Source organism: Dromiciops gliroides, chromosome 1 (genome assembly GCF_019393635.1).
Source record: "Dromiciops gliroides isolate mDroGli1 chromosome 1, mDroGli1.pri, whole genome shotgun sequence".
Classification (NCBI taxonomy): Eukaryota; Metazoa; Chordata; class Mammalia; order Microbiotheria; family Microbiotheriidae; genus Dromiciops; species Dromiciops gliroides.
Window position 1 is genome coordinate 7934404 of NC_057861.1, and position 15438 is coordinate 7949841.

At 54.5% G+C, this 15438-nt stretch overlaps 1 protein-coding gene across 1 annotated transcript; it reads right to left on the minus strand.

Annotated features, from left to right (window-relative positions):
* Positions 1-571: 571 nt before the first annotated feature.
* Positions 572-14515, minus strand: RNF185 (ring finger protein 185). Its single transcript, XM_043975011.1, has 7 exons — positions 13339-14515; positions 12299-12525; positions 7827-7845; positions 6755-6867; positions 6124-6178; positions 4258-4375; positions 572-2878 (listed from the first exon to the last, which is right to left on the minus strand). Exons 1-7 carry the CDS (start codon positions 13462-13464, stop codon positions 2781-2783), a joined length of 756 nt encoding a protein of 251 aa, XP_043830946.1. The 5' UTR covers positions 13465-14515; the 3' UTR covers positions 572-2780.
* Between the last annotated feature and the right edge of the window lie 923 nt (positions 14516-15438).

Below are 15438 nucleotides of genomic sequence, written 5' to 3' on the forward strand. Positions count from 1 at the left end.
ACTACTGTCAATGAAGCTGGCCGCCGAGTGATTGCAACCCCAGACATGAAATGAGAGGGTGCGTTCATCCTAAAACCTGGGGACTGTGGGCTGGGTTTAACTGTTCCCTTTGTTCCAAGGTATGGCTCATGGGATGTACTGGGGGAAGGCTGTCATGTAAGGACCCCCCCTCAACAATTTAGCTTATTGGATAAGTGAATGTTTGCTGGACTGCGCTGAAGTAGAGGCTGGCTAAGGAAAGGAAGGATGACAGTGCCAGTTAGGTGGCCCAAAGGAAGTCCGTTAGCCTTGGCTAAGCTAAAGAAAACTTGATGGTGTCATGCGAGTGAACATGACCTCTCCTCCAGGCCTGAAGCCTACGCTCTAAGGTGGAGGTGCTGAGGAACGTGGAGGTAGTCTTCAAACAGAACATGACAAGGGTGGGGGCCAGAGAGTCAGCTCTGGCTGCTGCCTGCGGGTGGTCTTCACGTGCCCCATGACATCACTGCAATGGGAACTTTCCTGAGGCAGGGAGAACGGGAGCCCCACCCGCCCCAGCCCTCCCCTAGAGGAAATCCACACCTGGCAGCTCTCAATGTAAAACCATTTTTATTTTTCTTCTAAATCAAATCACTTTCACAACAGTGAAAATTAGTAACCAGTAAATGTATCTCAAGGTACATAGTGTCATTGATGGTCTAACTGTGACCAGAGCACAGTCCTAATTAATACAAAGGAATAAAAGGGGAAAAAAGGGCCAAGAGCTCCCAAAGGAAGAAATGCATTAACTTGGAAAGGAAGAAGTGTAAGGTCACTGGATTGCCAGGTGGAGGTGAAGGAGCCTCCAGGCCAGGCTGGACCGGGCTGGACCAGGCTGGTAGTCTCAAACCTGCTGCTGCTGCTACCACTGCAGGCCCACCCGACTTCTGGCCAAGGCAGGCGAAGCTTGCCACAGCTCAAAGGAGAGGAGAGCTGGGCCCAGTTCTGAGAACCTCTTTCCATCCCCGTTTTGTAGATTCCAACCTGCCTCCCCTGCCTCTCTCTTATAGCCAGGAGGGGACACTGTACTACCTTGTAGCCAGTACCCACTCTTGAAACCTCCCAACCTCAGGCTTTTGGGGATTTGGGGGGGTGCTCACCCGAGGTTGGGGGTCCCTAGGGGGACAAGCTCCTTGATCACACATACAGGGGCCACCCAAGCACCCGGCTCCATGACCCTCACTCGGCCACCGCGACACCTACAGAATACTTGGTTCTGAACATTTCAACACTGGGCTTGGGCTTTGGTAAGGCCGGAGACGGAGGGGGGAGACTTGGGGAAGGAGAAAGGTTGCAGGGGGCACAGTCATTCCCTTTTCCAGGTATCTTTGGACTGAATGCTTGAGGCCGCCACAACCCCAAAGCAGGAAGGGCCTTATTTCTCAAGAGGAGCTGAGCCAGAGGAAGGCAGATTTCACACACAGGAAGGGACTTCCCTGAGAAATCCCAGGGCTGGGCTTCTTCCACAGCAATGCCGGGGACCTTTTTGGCAGGCAGACACACAGACACAGAAAGATGGATAGATAATTAAACAGGATGGTACATGATGAGCCGTTTGGCGCCCTACTTCTTATTGATCAGATTCAAAGAAACAAGAAACCAAAGCAATGATGACAGCGAGGCACCTTTCTTCTCAAGATTCTGAATGAAGAGGGAAAAGCCATGGACTGAGTCTAAGGCATCTCTCTCCCTGCAGGAGTCAGGAGTCATCTCCTTTAAGAGCACAGGCCTAAGAGGCTCTCGGTGCTTGGGAAGCCCCAGCGGCCTGGACTTGAGAAAGAACGGCAGCCAGGTCTGGCAGAGTCGCGCCCCGCTGCTCCCTGACTGACAGAAGACAGGCAGCTGGGCTGGAGAGCTCCAGATGGGGGCTGCCTCTGGTGACATCGGTTTCCTTTTTCCAGGAGAGATGCGAGTAACTGAAGCTTAAACTTAATTTAGTGGCTCGAATTTCCCCTCCTTCTTAGGTTTGTCTTTGGGGCCTGGGCAAGCTTTCACTGTCACTCCTCCTGGTAGAGAGAAGCCAGCATGGCTACAACTCCCTGCAAGCAGGGGACGGGAAGCCCACAGGCAGAGCTGGTCAAGACCTCTCTGAGGCTTGAGGCCCAAGCCCAGGGCCAAGCCAGTGTCCAGGTGGCTCAAATATGCCAAGCTACCAGAGAGAGCTGTGCTGTCTGCCCCCGGGGTCATCTGAGGAATCGGGAGGAAGACTGGGCTGGATAGCTGGGCTGGGAGCAGAAGGCGAGCCCCCAGCCCCGGGTCCTGGCCTTGGGCTGTTGTGTGCATAGGTGGTCCACACACGCAGTCAGGTGAGACTACTGTTGGACGTGCTGTTTTGCAGAGTGTAAGGAGAGCAAGTCTACAGTTCCAAATATCGAGGGGTCCTTCCCTTTACTTTTTCGATGTTGTATGCAGATGGTAGCAAAGGGGCTCCTCTCTCCCTAGCCCCTCCCCACCTCAGGCCCATCCCCTCCGAGTTGGCTGGCACAGGGTCTCTAAAGCTGTTACACACTGCTCGGGCCAGGCCTGAGGCTGCAGTGGGACCACACCAAGATGTGGACTCATCACCCAAATCGAGTTCATTTCGTTCCAAAGCTCTGCTCCCCAAGCCAGAGCGCCTCCCTGTGTCGCTGACCCCACCGATTCCTGGCCCCTGGGGAGTGCAGGAGACAGACAGCAGGAGTTCAAAGAGGGGTGGGCGAGGGTTGGTGACCAGGTAAGAGGCCCTGCCACCGCCGCCACCTACCCAGGCCACAGACACAGGGTTACGCGATCAAAAGCCAAAACATGATCACCAGGGCCACAAACAGGAAGAGACGGGACAGGAACTGCTCATCCACGTACTGGGGAGTCCCGGGAACAGCTGTGAAAACAGGAAGGAGACTGGTCGGTCGGAGACTCGGGCATTACTCACACCGAGTGTGGCGTTATTCAAGCTGAGTCTCCTGAGGACAAACCCTTCCACTCCACAGGACCCAGCTAACCCCAGACTCTCAGGGGGATCTGGCAAACCCCATTATAGTGGAACTGACAAGGGGCCTGCTGACCTTGTCCTGAAGACCCCTGGTGATGCCAAAGCAGCCTGGCAAACTGTGAGGATTCTAACCATTAGCAAGTTTTTTCTCAAATTAAGAGCAGGTTAAGAAGCAAGAGAAGCCGTGTAGATTTCATGTAAAATAATTTTCTGCGTCAGCATAAACAAGTGAGCTGACGAAACAGCTGGTGGAGACACTGGCCAACAATGCTAATGAGACTCAGGAGAAACAGGTAAGGCCTTGGGTTGAGAAGCCCTAGCTCAACTACTGCCTCTGGCACGTGCTGGCTGTGGGACCCCACCAGAGGGCATTTCCACACTAGGAGTTCCCTACCCTGATGAGATCACTGGTCTGGACCAAGAGAATCCTCACCATATCCCTGCCCTAAGGAGGCAGCACAGTTATGCCCATGGGGCAGAAAGGCCTCCAGTCCAGCCTGGGGCTATGTATGCTGAGTCAGCTGGGGATCAAAGGGGGCTATACCATGCACTGGTAGAAGGACAGATACCTGGGATGGCATCCTGGTTCCCTGACATCTAAACATTGAAGGGAGGCCACAGGGCACAGAGGGCTGGTGCCAGGTTTGGAAACCATGGTGTCGCTTCCTCATTGTGTGACCCTTGGCCCACCTCAGGGAGCACTTCAAGGCCACACTGAGGCCAGCTTATGGGAGGCACCACACAAGGCAGGGGGAAGGGCCCCCAAAGCCCGCCCGTACACTAGTGACTTCCCACGGCTCAGGCTAACCAACCATCAGGCCTCAGGGTCCCCACCCGAGGCCCACAGCGGGCAGCCATGGTGAGAGCCGAGCCACCCAAATGGTGAGAGGAGAAAATGTGGATTCGGAGTTGGAAACCTGGGTTCAAATCTGCCCCTGGTGTGGCCAGCGACAAGTCGTCTGGCCTCCCTGGGCCAAATGAGAGGCTGCAGAGACAGAGGTGGAGCAGAAGCAGACACGCCCAGGGTAGAGTTTGGGGTTTCTTTCCTTTTTCAGTTAAAAAAAGGAGGCTGGAGAGCGTGAGAGAAAATTGATTCTGTTCCTTTACCACATGAACTCCAGGGTCCCTAACAGGCTCTATGATTTCCCCAGTCAAACAAAGCGCATTTACTAAGCGGAAAGTCAGAGCACACCGACAGACGGACGGACGGATGACCAGACAGATGGCCCGCCTAGGAATCCCGTCAGATTGCCCAGAGACAGGCCTACCTGGAGGAGGCCGCCCGTCGTTTATGTTGAACGCTGTGGCGAAGATGCCAAAAGGAAAGGCTCCGATCCCAAACGACATCTGGAAGCCGCCATCTCCAAAGCCAAAGCCTTGAAATCCCTGGAAGGAGAAAAGGAGTTAAGGGAAGGAGCCCCTGCCACCCAGCGGGCTCTGCACAAGCAGCCCCGGTCCTCCCTCCTCCCCTTCCTGAGGCTCCCGGGCTCTCGCACTGCCCCCAATGCCAGCCTTCTGCCTCTGACTTGACAGATGAGAATGTGGGATCATCCCAGGGGACGCCCACCAAGTGACTGTGGGGATCTGCCCACATCCACAGGCAGCCACAAGGTGGAGGCAGGAGGCCTTGAGCCACCTGGGGGACATCACTGATCTCAAAGCTCTGTCCAAAGGCTTCGTCCAGGAGGCCTTTCATTCGTGCGCCAGGTAACAGGGTCTCCCTTAGCCCCCCACCAACATTTTGTATTTACTTTGTGTCTATAGCCAGTAGCGCTCGTTAGGATCTGAACCTGCCCTTGCTCCTGACACCTGAGGGCAGGCACAGCTCGAGCCTTTCAGAAATGTTTGCTGCCAGGCTGGGCCGCTTTCCTGCCTTTCCATGTCACCTTCCTCAGAACAAGGCTTCCAAAAGGGTTCAGGAAGTGAGGGCCACATGAATTCAGCCTGGAGATCTCTGTGCAGGTGAGGGGCAGAATGTTCTGCACCTGCCTCCTTCCTTGCATGTTCAAGAGGACCTCGTCGCAGCAGACGCATGGCTGACATCCCTCAGCACCAGCACGGCTCACTCAGGGCCCATGGAGCCGTATGGCATTGACCCTTCTGCGCCTCCATGGCCTCCCCTCTAGACTTGGGCCAGCCATCCTCAGCCTACCTGTCCTGCAGCCGGGGGTGCTGCTGATGACGGTGGCTCCCTCACCTCTATCCCTCACTCACTCCCCCAGGGGCTGCTGAGCCAGGAGACCCACAGCAGGCAGAAACTTGGAGGAGGAAAAACTGGGGTGACCAAGTGGGGCCTCCTTTGGGCTTGCTCCCTAAGGCCCTGCTCTAGTTTCCAATGTTCTCCTTACACAAGATGGCGCATCACCTCAGAAGAGGCCGGCTTCGTGTGCCATTGGGTGTGTGTTCGCATCACAGAAGGAGCCCCATGCCCATGTTCGTTCCAAAGCCCGAGGGGCCCTGTACCTGGCCGTGTCCTGGCTTGGCACCAAGCTTCCTGAGGGAGCTGGAGCACCTATTAGGGGCCATCAGCTGATTTAATAAGAGAGCAACTCTCCGGGGAGGGTGCAGCAGCAACTCTCCACCCCCTGCATGCTGAGATGCCTTCTTGTCAGAGCCCACAGGGAACAGGAGGCAGCGTGACATTAGCAAGCGCAATGATTTCATCAGGACCTGCTTTCTAGGGCAAGCTTGGCTCAGAACAGTCCACGCTCTACTCTGGTCAGGCCAGACCTAAGGACTTCAGGCCAAGCTCAGGGGCTTGGGGCCCTGAGGGCCAGGCTAGGAGGGCAGGGGAGCTGCACCCAGGAGGGATATCTAAACAGCAGGCACTAGACATGCTGCTCCTCGGGCAGGCAAAGTTGAGCAAGAAATGACCTGGGGGAACTCCAGAGACTTGGTTCTAGACCCAGGCAGTCTGGGGTGAGAGAGCCAGAAGGCCTGCTGGGTCTAAGTGCCAATTCTCCACTCACTGAGGGGGCTACCCTGGGCAACTCACTTCACCTCTCTACGTTTGTTTGCTCATCTGTAAAAGCCGAATGCCAACACTAATGCAAACCTACCGAGAGGCTGAAGCGGGTAATGAATTCTACAAAGCCCTCAATAAATGAGAATAATGCCAAGGATGCTTTCCTTACCCCTCTGTTCTCAGGCTCTGGTCTCTGTCCCTGAGGTCGGGGAGGCGTCTTCTCTCTGAAGAATAAAAATAATGCAAAGCTGAGAGAGATTCCAAAGGTGGCCATGAACATGAGTGTGAACATTTTAAGACAGAGGTGTTTCTAGTCTCCCCAAATAGATCTTAAAAATCAAGGGAGAGGGGGCAGCTAGGTGGCACAGTGGATAGAGCACCGGCCCTGGATTCAGGAGGACCTGAGTTCAAATCCAGCCTCAGACATTTGACACCTACTAGCTGTGTGTGTGATCCTGGGCAAGTCACTTAACCCTCACTGCCCCACCAAAAAAACCAAAAAAAATCAAGGGAGAACCAATGCCTTAGCGCCATGTGTCTGTCTGATGACATCATCACCCAGCAGCCCAGGCAAAGGTGGAGGAACAATGTGGTCTGGAGCATGAGTATGCCTGGGCCAGGACTACGAGCCCCTCGTCTCGGATGGGGATCCAGGGCGGGAGCAGAGGCATTCCACTGAGGCACTCCCCAGGAGGAATGCCTTCGAGCAGTCCAGCAAGGAGTAGTCTGGTTGTAGGCAGGTGGGCAGAGGGACTGGGGGGGGATGGAGGGGTGGGCGCATGACCACGCAGAGTGCTCACCTGGGATCCTGCTGCCCAGTGCTGCCCCTGCCATACAGAGGGATCACTTTATCTCGGCTGATCCCTGCTTTGCACACTGGACACACCTGTCTGTTTGGTCGGGTCTCCAGCCACTGAGTAGAGAAAAGAGAAAACACATGAACTGAATGGACTACGAGCTGAAACCAAGCCAAAGGCCCCACCGTGGGGAATCTCCAGCTCCTCGGCCCCCACCCCTCCTTCTGCTCCAAGGTCGGGGGTGGACCTGCTGTAGCCCTGCCATATTTGGCCAGAACTCTCCAAGCTGCTCATATAAGAAGCCGGGAAGCAGAAATGAAGCACGCAATCAGCTCACACGAGGAGATGGATTCCCTAATCTCCCCCAAAGCCCTAGTCTGCCTGCTTTCGTTCTTCCCTTCTATAAATCGGTATTGCTTCTTAATAAACACGATGACAGTTATGAGAACCCCCATTGCCACAACACACCCTGTGAGGTGAACACTGCACGTCAATGCCCCCTCTGTAAGACACCAGAGCTGGCCTGAGACCCCTGAGCCGTATGCTTATTTTAGAGATAAGGGAGACAATGATCGAGGCCAGGGACACATCTGCACCCACGAGGGCTGAGAGAACTAGGATGTTCAGGGTGCCAAAAAAAGATCTGGGGCTGGGGCAGCATCTGGCTGTATCAAGGACCGGAAGGGCCACCCCTTCAAAAAGAAGCATTCTGCTCGGCTCCAGAGGGTGCAAGGGGCAGAAGAGGCAAGCAGGCTGGAGGGCAAGACAAGGAGAGGCTGGCTGTCAGGGACAGTGGAGAACGATGTTGGACCTGAGGAGACCTGGCCAACTGCACATGGCTAGTGAAGCCACAGATGGGGAACCGAATCCAGGTCCCGCTGCCTCCTCTCTAAAATTCCACAGCCTCCTTTTGAAAAGGTCCCCTTTTACTGTGCTACAAGCATCTCCTGATTGACCAGAGGCACCCGAAGGGGAGATTACCATTTCTGACAGCAGCCTTGGGGACGATGGGAGTTACTGCGCAAGAGAAGCTGATGAAAGACAAGGTAAAAGGAAATGCATCAATGCATCTTACCTGATGTAAACATGGCCAACTGCAGGTGTCCCAGGGGCAAGCAGTCCAAGAGAAGAGAGAGGGGACAAACAGAAGAGAGTCATTAGCAGCGGCCCTGGGCAGGCAGCAAGCCTCCGGGTGACTGACAGCCAGGGCAAAGCCTCAGTAAGGAGGCACCAAAGGGCCCCAAAGCCTGCCTAGCCCCCCTCCCCTCCACAAAGCATTCAGAACCACAGAATGTACTGATGTCAAGTCAGCGGGATCCTCCCCCAAGGCTGAAGCAGTCAGGAGGGGAACTCAGAGGCCACTTAGCCCAACCAATACTGACCAAGACCCCCCCACACACAAGCGTCACCTGGCCCCGCTCTTTGGAGGGACCCACGGCTGGCTTTGGGGCTGCTCCAGCTGTGAGGAAGCTCTTCCGTACAGACTAAACTGACTTTTCTGTGTAATGTCCACATTGCCCCAGATCAAACAAAAGGGTCCAGGAGTCCAAGCAATCTCTCTCTGCCATGAGCCCTCTCAGTACTGGAGGGCGGTTCTTGGGGTCATGGGCAGAGCGCCCCAGTGCCCGTATGTTTACCCTTCTCCTATAGTGACCACCCCCTCCCCTTGGGACAGTCTCTAATCTGTCCAGGTCCTTCTCCGGGAGCCGTGCTCTGAATGGACTGCCCCCCTCTCCGGGAGGGGTCTGACCAGCACAGAGGGCAATGGGCCCATCATGCCCTGGGTTCTGGACATGGTGTCTCTCCTCAGTTACTCTAAGACCACATTTGTTTGCAGGCTGCCTCAGAACGGGCCCTCAGCCTGCTGGGGAGTCACGAGGCCCTTACACCTTATACTCAGAACTCTGTCCTCGTCACACCCACAACAGGCCCCTCCATCTGTGCCCTGTGCACTTCACTGGTTGTTCTGGCCCATTAAGAGCATTTGGGAGCCAGCAAGCCAGTTCTCCTCAGCACTGAGCTGTGGATGCCTGCCTTCCTTTATCTAAGCCATGGGTGAAAGCACCCCACAGCCCAAGGCCAAGCACAGACACCTGTGGCCTGCTACAACACCTCCTACCACCACCGCCACCAGCCAACATTTCTATATAAACACCTACTATGTGCTGGGCCCTGTGCTTCATGCTGTACAATTATCATCTCATTTGATCCTCACAACCACCGTGGGAGGGAGGTGCTCTTGCTATCCCCATTTATAGATGAGGAAACTATGCCTGTACAGAGGTTATGGGACTGAGGTTGGATTTGAACTCAGGCCACGAGCTGCCTCACTTCCTAGAGCCCTCCTTTCTTTCCAAGCTGACATGGAGACACCGGGGGTCCAGTCCTTCCACTGCTTCCCTCCCATCACTCCTCTGGGAATATCTCATCCCGATACACAACAAGGCATTACAGTGATCTGTATACTCCTCTTTTTTCCTCATTAAACTGTAAGCTCCCCAAAGGCAGGGCCTGGGCGCCCAGCACTGATTCACCTCAGAACCCTTGCTTCTGTCAGGGGAGGCATCTCCTCCCCCAGGACACCACATGCCCTTCTATCTCAGAGCAGGGTTAATATGTTGTTGTAAGCCCCAGTGGCCAGGCCTGACAGAGTAACTACTTAGAAGATGCCCACTGATTGAGCTGAGCCTCCCTCCACTGAGCTGGCCTGTCCTGGGCCCACCTCAAGCCGGGGCAGCCCGCGCTCTGGGGAGCCCATCCTGAAGAAACCCAAGCTTGATACAGACATAAGCGAGGGGCCTTTCATGAGGCCCTAACCCCCGGAGGGGAATTATGAAGTTCCCAATGTTAGAGAACGTGACAATTCCAGAAAGAAGAGCATCACCATCACAGAGAAATGGTGAGATCTGAGTAACAGACCCCCAGAAGCCCAGGCATGGAGTGTAGGGGGCCTCTCGCCCGGCCCCAGCTATGCAGCCAGGTGCCCATCCTGCCTGAAGTCCTGGGTCCCTGCACCCCCAGGAATCACTTATGTCAGACACTGGGATGCTTGTGGACATGGGTTGGTTTGATGCTCTTTCCAGTGGGTGAAGGTGACCTTGGGCTCCCTGGACACAGACGACCGAATGGGAGCGTGAGTGGGAGCGTGAGAATCGACCGTAACTAATCCAGTGCCCAGAAGTGCCTCGTCCAGAGTGACACGGCTCCTGAGCCCAGGCTGGGGTTCCTTCCAGTCTTCAACCCCCACTAAACCCAAGCACTGAAGCTTCCAGACCAGTCGTGGACTCCCAAGACCAAGAGGATCATGGGAAAGGGTCATAGCAAGGCCAAAGAAGTGCCCACGTCACTTAGTCACTCACACCTCAGTTTCCTCATCTATAAACTGGGGCCAAGGCTAACTCCAGAACTTACCTGCCAGGGCTTCTGTGAACACTGGAGCACCACTAGCCCAGCATGGGAGGATGGGCAGAGAAGTGGGTGTTATCCCACTTCTAGCCCAACTCCTCTCTCCAGCAGACTAACATGGAGCCAAGAGGCTGCTGGACATAGAGGGGCGTCTGTCCTCTCGGGCCTCGGGGGCCAAGGCACAACATCCTCCCCATGACTACAGGACTGGAAGGGCCCCAAAGCATGGTGGGATACCCCCTCCCGCCCCTGGAGACCCCCACAGGCTTACTCCTCAGGGAGTCTGGGAGGAAAAAGGAAGTCCAAGGGTGGGCAGAGAGAAATAAGACTGGCCATTTGTAGCCCCGACGACATAACTGTCCCTAATTCTCACTAAAGGGCCTTCCCAGTTTTAAATCCTCTGGTACCACAGGGTATCACAAAAGTCTCAGAAAAAAATCTAATTATTTTAATTCAAGCTCTGATGCCCTTGGAACAGACCCTAAAACTGTCCCTTCTCCAAAATTCCACTTTTCTAAGGCCACTGTCCTGCTCCGAAAACTTCAATAGCTCCCGATTTCCTAAACCGGGAAACCAAAAAGCAAAGGCTGCCAGCTGGGGTTTCAGGGCGTCCCATACGCTGGGTCCATCCTCCCCATCCAACCTCATTTTCCACCAGTTCTCATTAGACACCCTCAGGTGTCTAGCTAATCCCTTTCCTGGTACTTAGCACTGTGGCTGGCACACAGAAGGCACTTAATAAATGCTTACTGACCGAGTGACAGGGTCACACAAATGGGCCATGAGGCCTCCCATCTTCCCTCAAGTTGCTTCTCTTTGAGGTGGAGCCTTTATGAAGTACTGCTCTTCACTGAAAGAGGCAGACAGGAGAACTAAGGCAGCATCCTGCCCTTGGGGAGTTAGGGGTTAGCCACAACACCAATGGCCAAGCACCCCCTGATGTTGTGGGGAGGGATGATGAGAGGCAGAGGTCAGGGAAGACTGCGGGAAGGAGATAGCTCAATTAGCACACAGGAAAGTGGGCTTCCTGCCACGGAGAAGGGCAAAACCCTGGAAGGCAAACACATCCAGGAAGAGGAAGAGCGGTCTGCTCTGAATGGAAGGAACAGTGCGAGAGAGACAGGAGAGGCAGAAGGGGCCCAAACTACAGATGGCTTCGAAGGCCAGACTAAATCATTCTGTTTTGTTTTTGTGTTTTGTGGGGCAGTGAGGGTTAAGTGACTTGCCCAAGGTCACACAGCTACTAAGTGTCAAGTGTCTGAGGCCAGATTTGAACTCAGGTCCTCCTGACTCCAGGGCCGGTGCTTTATTCACCTGGCTGTCCCCAGACTAAATCATTCTGAATGTTATTTAATAGGTTAAATGGAATCATTGGAAGGTTCCGAGAAGAGACATAATCCATGTGCAAGGAAGAGTAATCTGTGTGAAGCCAGACTGGGAGAGGAAGGAGGGATGCATCGGGAAGCCTGGACAGAAAACATGGCTACAAGAGTGTAAATGGGCAGTGATGAATTTGGCTCTGGGAGTTGGGAGGAGAAGAGAGATGGGGAAGGAGGGGCCCCAGAGAGAGAGCTCTTTACCCCCCTCATCTCCCTCTAACCCCAGCCCAGAGGGAGAAGAGGCATTCTGGCACAGAGGAGAGCGCACTGGTCTCAGCCAGGAGGGCACCTGTGGGCTATGTGGCCCAGGATTCAGGTTCCTGATACCTGGTGGCTATGGGCCCTGGTCGGGGCTCGCATAGCACAGACCCCTGAGACTCTGCTGGGAAGAACGGCTGCCACCTGGCCATGGCTGAGGGAAACCTTCACTGGGGCCTTATAAACAACCAAACCAAGCCCAGCCCGAGCGCCCCCTCTTCTCCCAAGAAGCTTCTCTGACCACGGCAGCTCTTCTGCTCTATTCTCGGGCCCCAAGAGCATTTACAACATAGACCCCTCTCCTGGTAAAGCAGGAAGTAGAGACCCATTGAGTTCTTTACTTCAGGGATGATGACCCAAAGGCCCCGGAGATCACAACACCCCTTGCTCAGCAAGGCCCCACTCCATTTATAAACATCCTACGGTTTCCAAAAGGTTCTGGTCGGCTTGGGTCACTGGGGCCGGCCCGCAGGCTTCCTGGTCCTCATCTAGCAGCACTACTCACCAGAAGAGGTGGCCACAGAGGCTGATGACGGCATCTTTGGCCGTGTCCAAGCAGATGTTGCACTCGAAAGTGCTGTCCTGATTGCCGTTCTCGCCGGGGCCATTGCTGCTGCCACTCGTGCCCCCCGCACTGGAGTTCTCAGGAGATGTTGAGGGTGTGGGCCCTTTGCTGGCCATTCTCAGCTGTCCACAGAGAGCCAAGGCCACAGCAAGCTTGCAGCTGAGCTCCTAAAAGGCAAACAGATTTGGCTTGACCTCCAGTCCTGCCTCGCTTCTCTTGGATGCAGGGCATCGATCAATCTGTAGTGGAGTCCTCCCCCAGCCCAAACATCCTAACACTAGAGACAAAAGCCAGAAGGCCCGGGGCAGCCAAACACTTCAGGGAAAGCCCTGGCCTTTCCACATCAACCCAAGTGAAAGAGTGGACGCTGCTGTAGGGTGCCCATTGTCTCACCTGGCCCTCCCAACAACCCTGTAAGTGAGGGGCTCTGATGGAATGAAGAAACTGAAATGCAGAAAGGAGTGACTTGCCCACCCCGCCCATTCTTCAGTGAGGAGCATCTGAAGCCAGGTCTGGACCCCATGACTCCTGCCCCACACAGGCAGTCATGCCCAACAGCAAGAGCTGTCCAGGAACGCCAGTCTATGCAGGTCGGAATCTCACAACTGATGCCACATGATAGAAGAAATCGATGGCACCAGTCCATCTCCAAAGGGCCCCTCCCTCTCAGCCCGCTGGACTGGCTAGTCCAGGCAAAGCCAAACTAGCTGGACTGCTCTACAGTTCACAAAGTGTTTCTTTGTACATTCCAAAATGCCCCGTGCAGGGTCACCACCAGGCCAGAGCCAGCACTGGCCTCCTGATTCCAAACCCAGCATGCCTAGTACCAGCCTCCTTCAAAGAAAGGGCCAAGAGAGGGAGTGGCAGATGCCCACCTACACACACACACACACACACACACACACACACACACACACACACACACACACACACACACACACACACACACACACCCCTTGGTAAAGATGTGACACACTCACCACTAGAGGATTGGGGCTTACTCGGATTTTAGCTCCTACAGCAAGATGCCACCCCCTACTCCTGGGTCTTTTCCCCAACTTGGCTGATTCAGAGCTGAGAGCGCAGCACGGAGTGTCAGCATGCATCCCTCAATACAGACAGCAGCAGAGTGAGGCAAGGGGAGAGAGGAGGCCTGCTTGCACAATGCCTTTTCACTTTGTTACATCATTTTACGTGAGCTCCCAGAAGGGAGCTGAGAGCTGCAGCTCGGGGGCCAGGGCCCCAAAGGCCGTTTCTCTGCAAGCCACTGATTCATTTCCACTATCCCAAAGACAAGAAGCCATGTGCTTTCCGCAACCCCAACAAAGCCTGTATTCCCCCCTCCCGTGGGCCCACGGATCCTGTCTCCCTCATCATACTTGGTCATATTCTCTTTTTCTCAAGAGCCCAGCCAAGGCCTTCTGTGGCAAGGTCACTCATCCCCCACATAAACAAACCCTTCGGCAGCTGCAGAGACAACTGGGAGGGAAGAAGGTAGACAATTCAGTGGGTGGGGGCTGGAGGGCTTCTCTCCTCACTCCCCCCCCCCAATATTTTTTCTTTTTTTTTTTCTTGGGAAGGGAAGGGTGGAAATGGTCTTCATGGGAGCATTTCTTCTCCAGGTTTTTGGGGCCTTCCCATTTCCAGGCAGCTTCACTGTCTTGACTCGGATTCAGGGTCTTGCCCCTAAGTCAGGAAGCCCCTGGCAGACACAAGGATGGCCAATATTATGTCTGAATCCCCCAGGCTAGCCTGGTGTCCTGTACACAGCTGGTGCTTACTAAATATTTACTGAATTGAACACAGCTGGGCATGTCACTCTTCGCTCAAAACCCTTCATCAGCTGCCAATTAAGCTCTGAGTCAAGTCCCAATTTGTCAGCCTTGAATTCAGGTTGCTCCACAAGTGACCCGTCCTTCCTCTCCTGCATCATCTTGTGCTCCTCCCCCCACACAAAGAGCCCGCCCTGGGTCGTGCCTCCTGGGCCTGGAATGTCCTGCCCACTGCATTCCCAACATCCGACTCAAATTCCATCTCTTCTGGGAAGCCTTGCCCTCCCCGCTCTGAGCTCACTCAGCACTGTCTGCTCCTCTCTTAGACACTCACTAGTATTGTAACTCAGTCATCTGCCCATGTATCAGATGACACCAGACCTTGGTCACCTTTTGCACTGCCTCCAGGGGCCTGCCTCTGCACATGGTGGATGCTTATCAAGCCAAATTGATCCATTTATTTCCTTCAGCAAATTCAAGTTGTCCCACAAGTCTTATTGCAGTCTTAAGCGTCTCTGAAAACTTAAACCCCGCCTAAGACTTTTAAACTGCCCTTTGTTGGCACCTTACTTGTGTGTGGGGGATGAGAAGGCCACTGCTGGCCAGACTCCCCACCTGGGAGGAGAGAGAAGACATTAGATCAGTATAAAACAAGGTAGAATTCAAAGGGGCTTCAGGAGAGGAAGAGGCCACATACAGTCGGCAGGATCAAGTGTCAGCTCATGGAAGAAAGGTCATGTGAGGGGGGCCTTCAAGAACGAGGACATGCCTGGGAAGGCTTAATGGGCAGGGAGCAGAACCAGGAGAACACTGCACACAGTCACAGCAACACTGTGGGAGGATCAGCGGGGAATGCCATGGCTACCCCCACCAATACAATGATCCTGGACAATTCTGAAGGAAAACGTGATGAAAAATGCTTCACATCCAGCAAGCCCTGAGAGAGTGTGAGAGCAGGAGAGCAGACTTTCTTCCACTTGATTTTTCTTGCCCTCCCCCCTCCATGACAAGGCTAATGGGGGATCTGTTTGGCATAACTTCCCATGCATCATGGGGATCCTATCGCTTGCCTTCCCAATGGGTGGGGGAGGGGGAGAGGGAATTTGGAACTGAAAAAGCAAACCAACCCAAACCTCCAAAGAGCATGAGGACAGTGGCTTTTTTGAGGCCAAGAGAGCAGCAGCTGAAGGGCCAAATCCTACACAAACACCTAACGTGGGCATTCACGTGCACACGCACCGGGCCCGAGAGAGTAGTTCACTGATCATGCTGTAAACTCCAATGCCTAATGTGGAGGAGGGGGCAGAT

Bases quoted from the DNA above. Each gene is read 5' to 3' on its own strand.
- RNF185 (XM_043975011.1), bottom strand. From the start codon at position 13,464: ATGCATGCTGACACTCCGTGCTGCGCTCTCAGCTCTGAATCAGCCAAG. The intron at 12,526-13,338 runs GTGAGTGTGTCA...TTTGCCTTTTAG, and splicing joins TAAGCCCCAATCCTCTAGTG to GAGCTCAGCTGCAAGCTTGC. The intron at 4,376-6,123 runs GTAAGGAAAGCA...TTCTCCTTCCAG, and splicing joins CAGAGCCTGAGAACAGAGGG to GGATTTCAAGGCTTTGGCTT.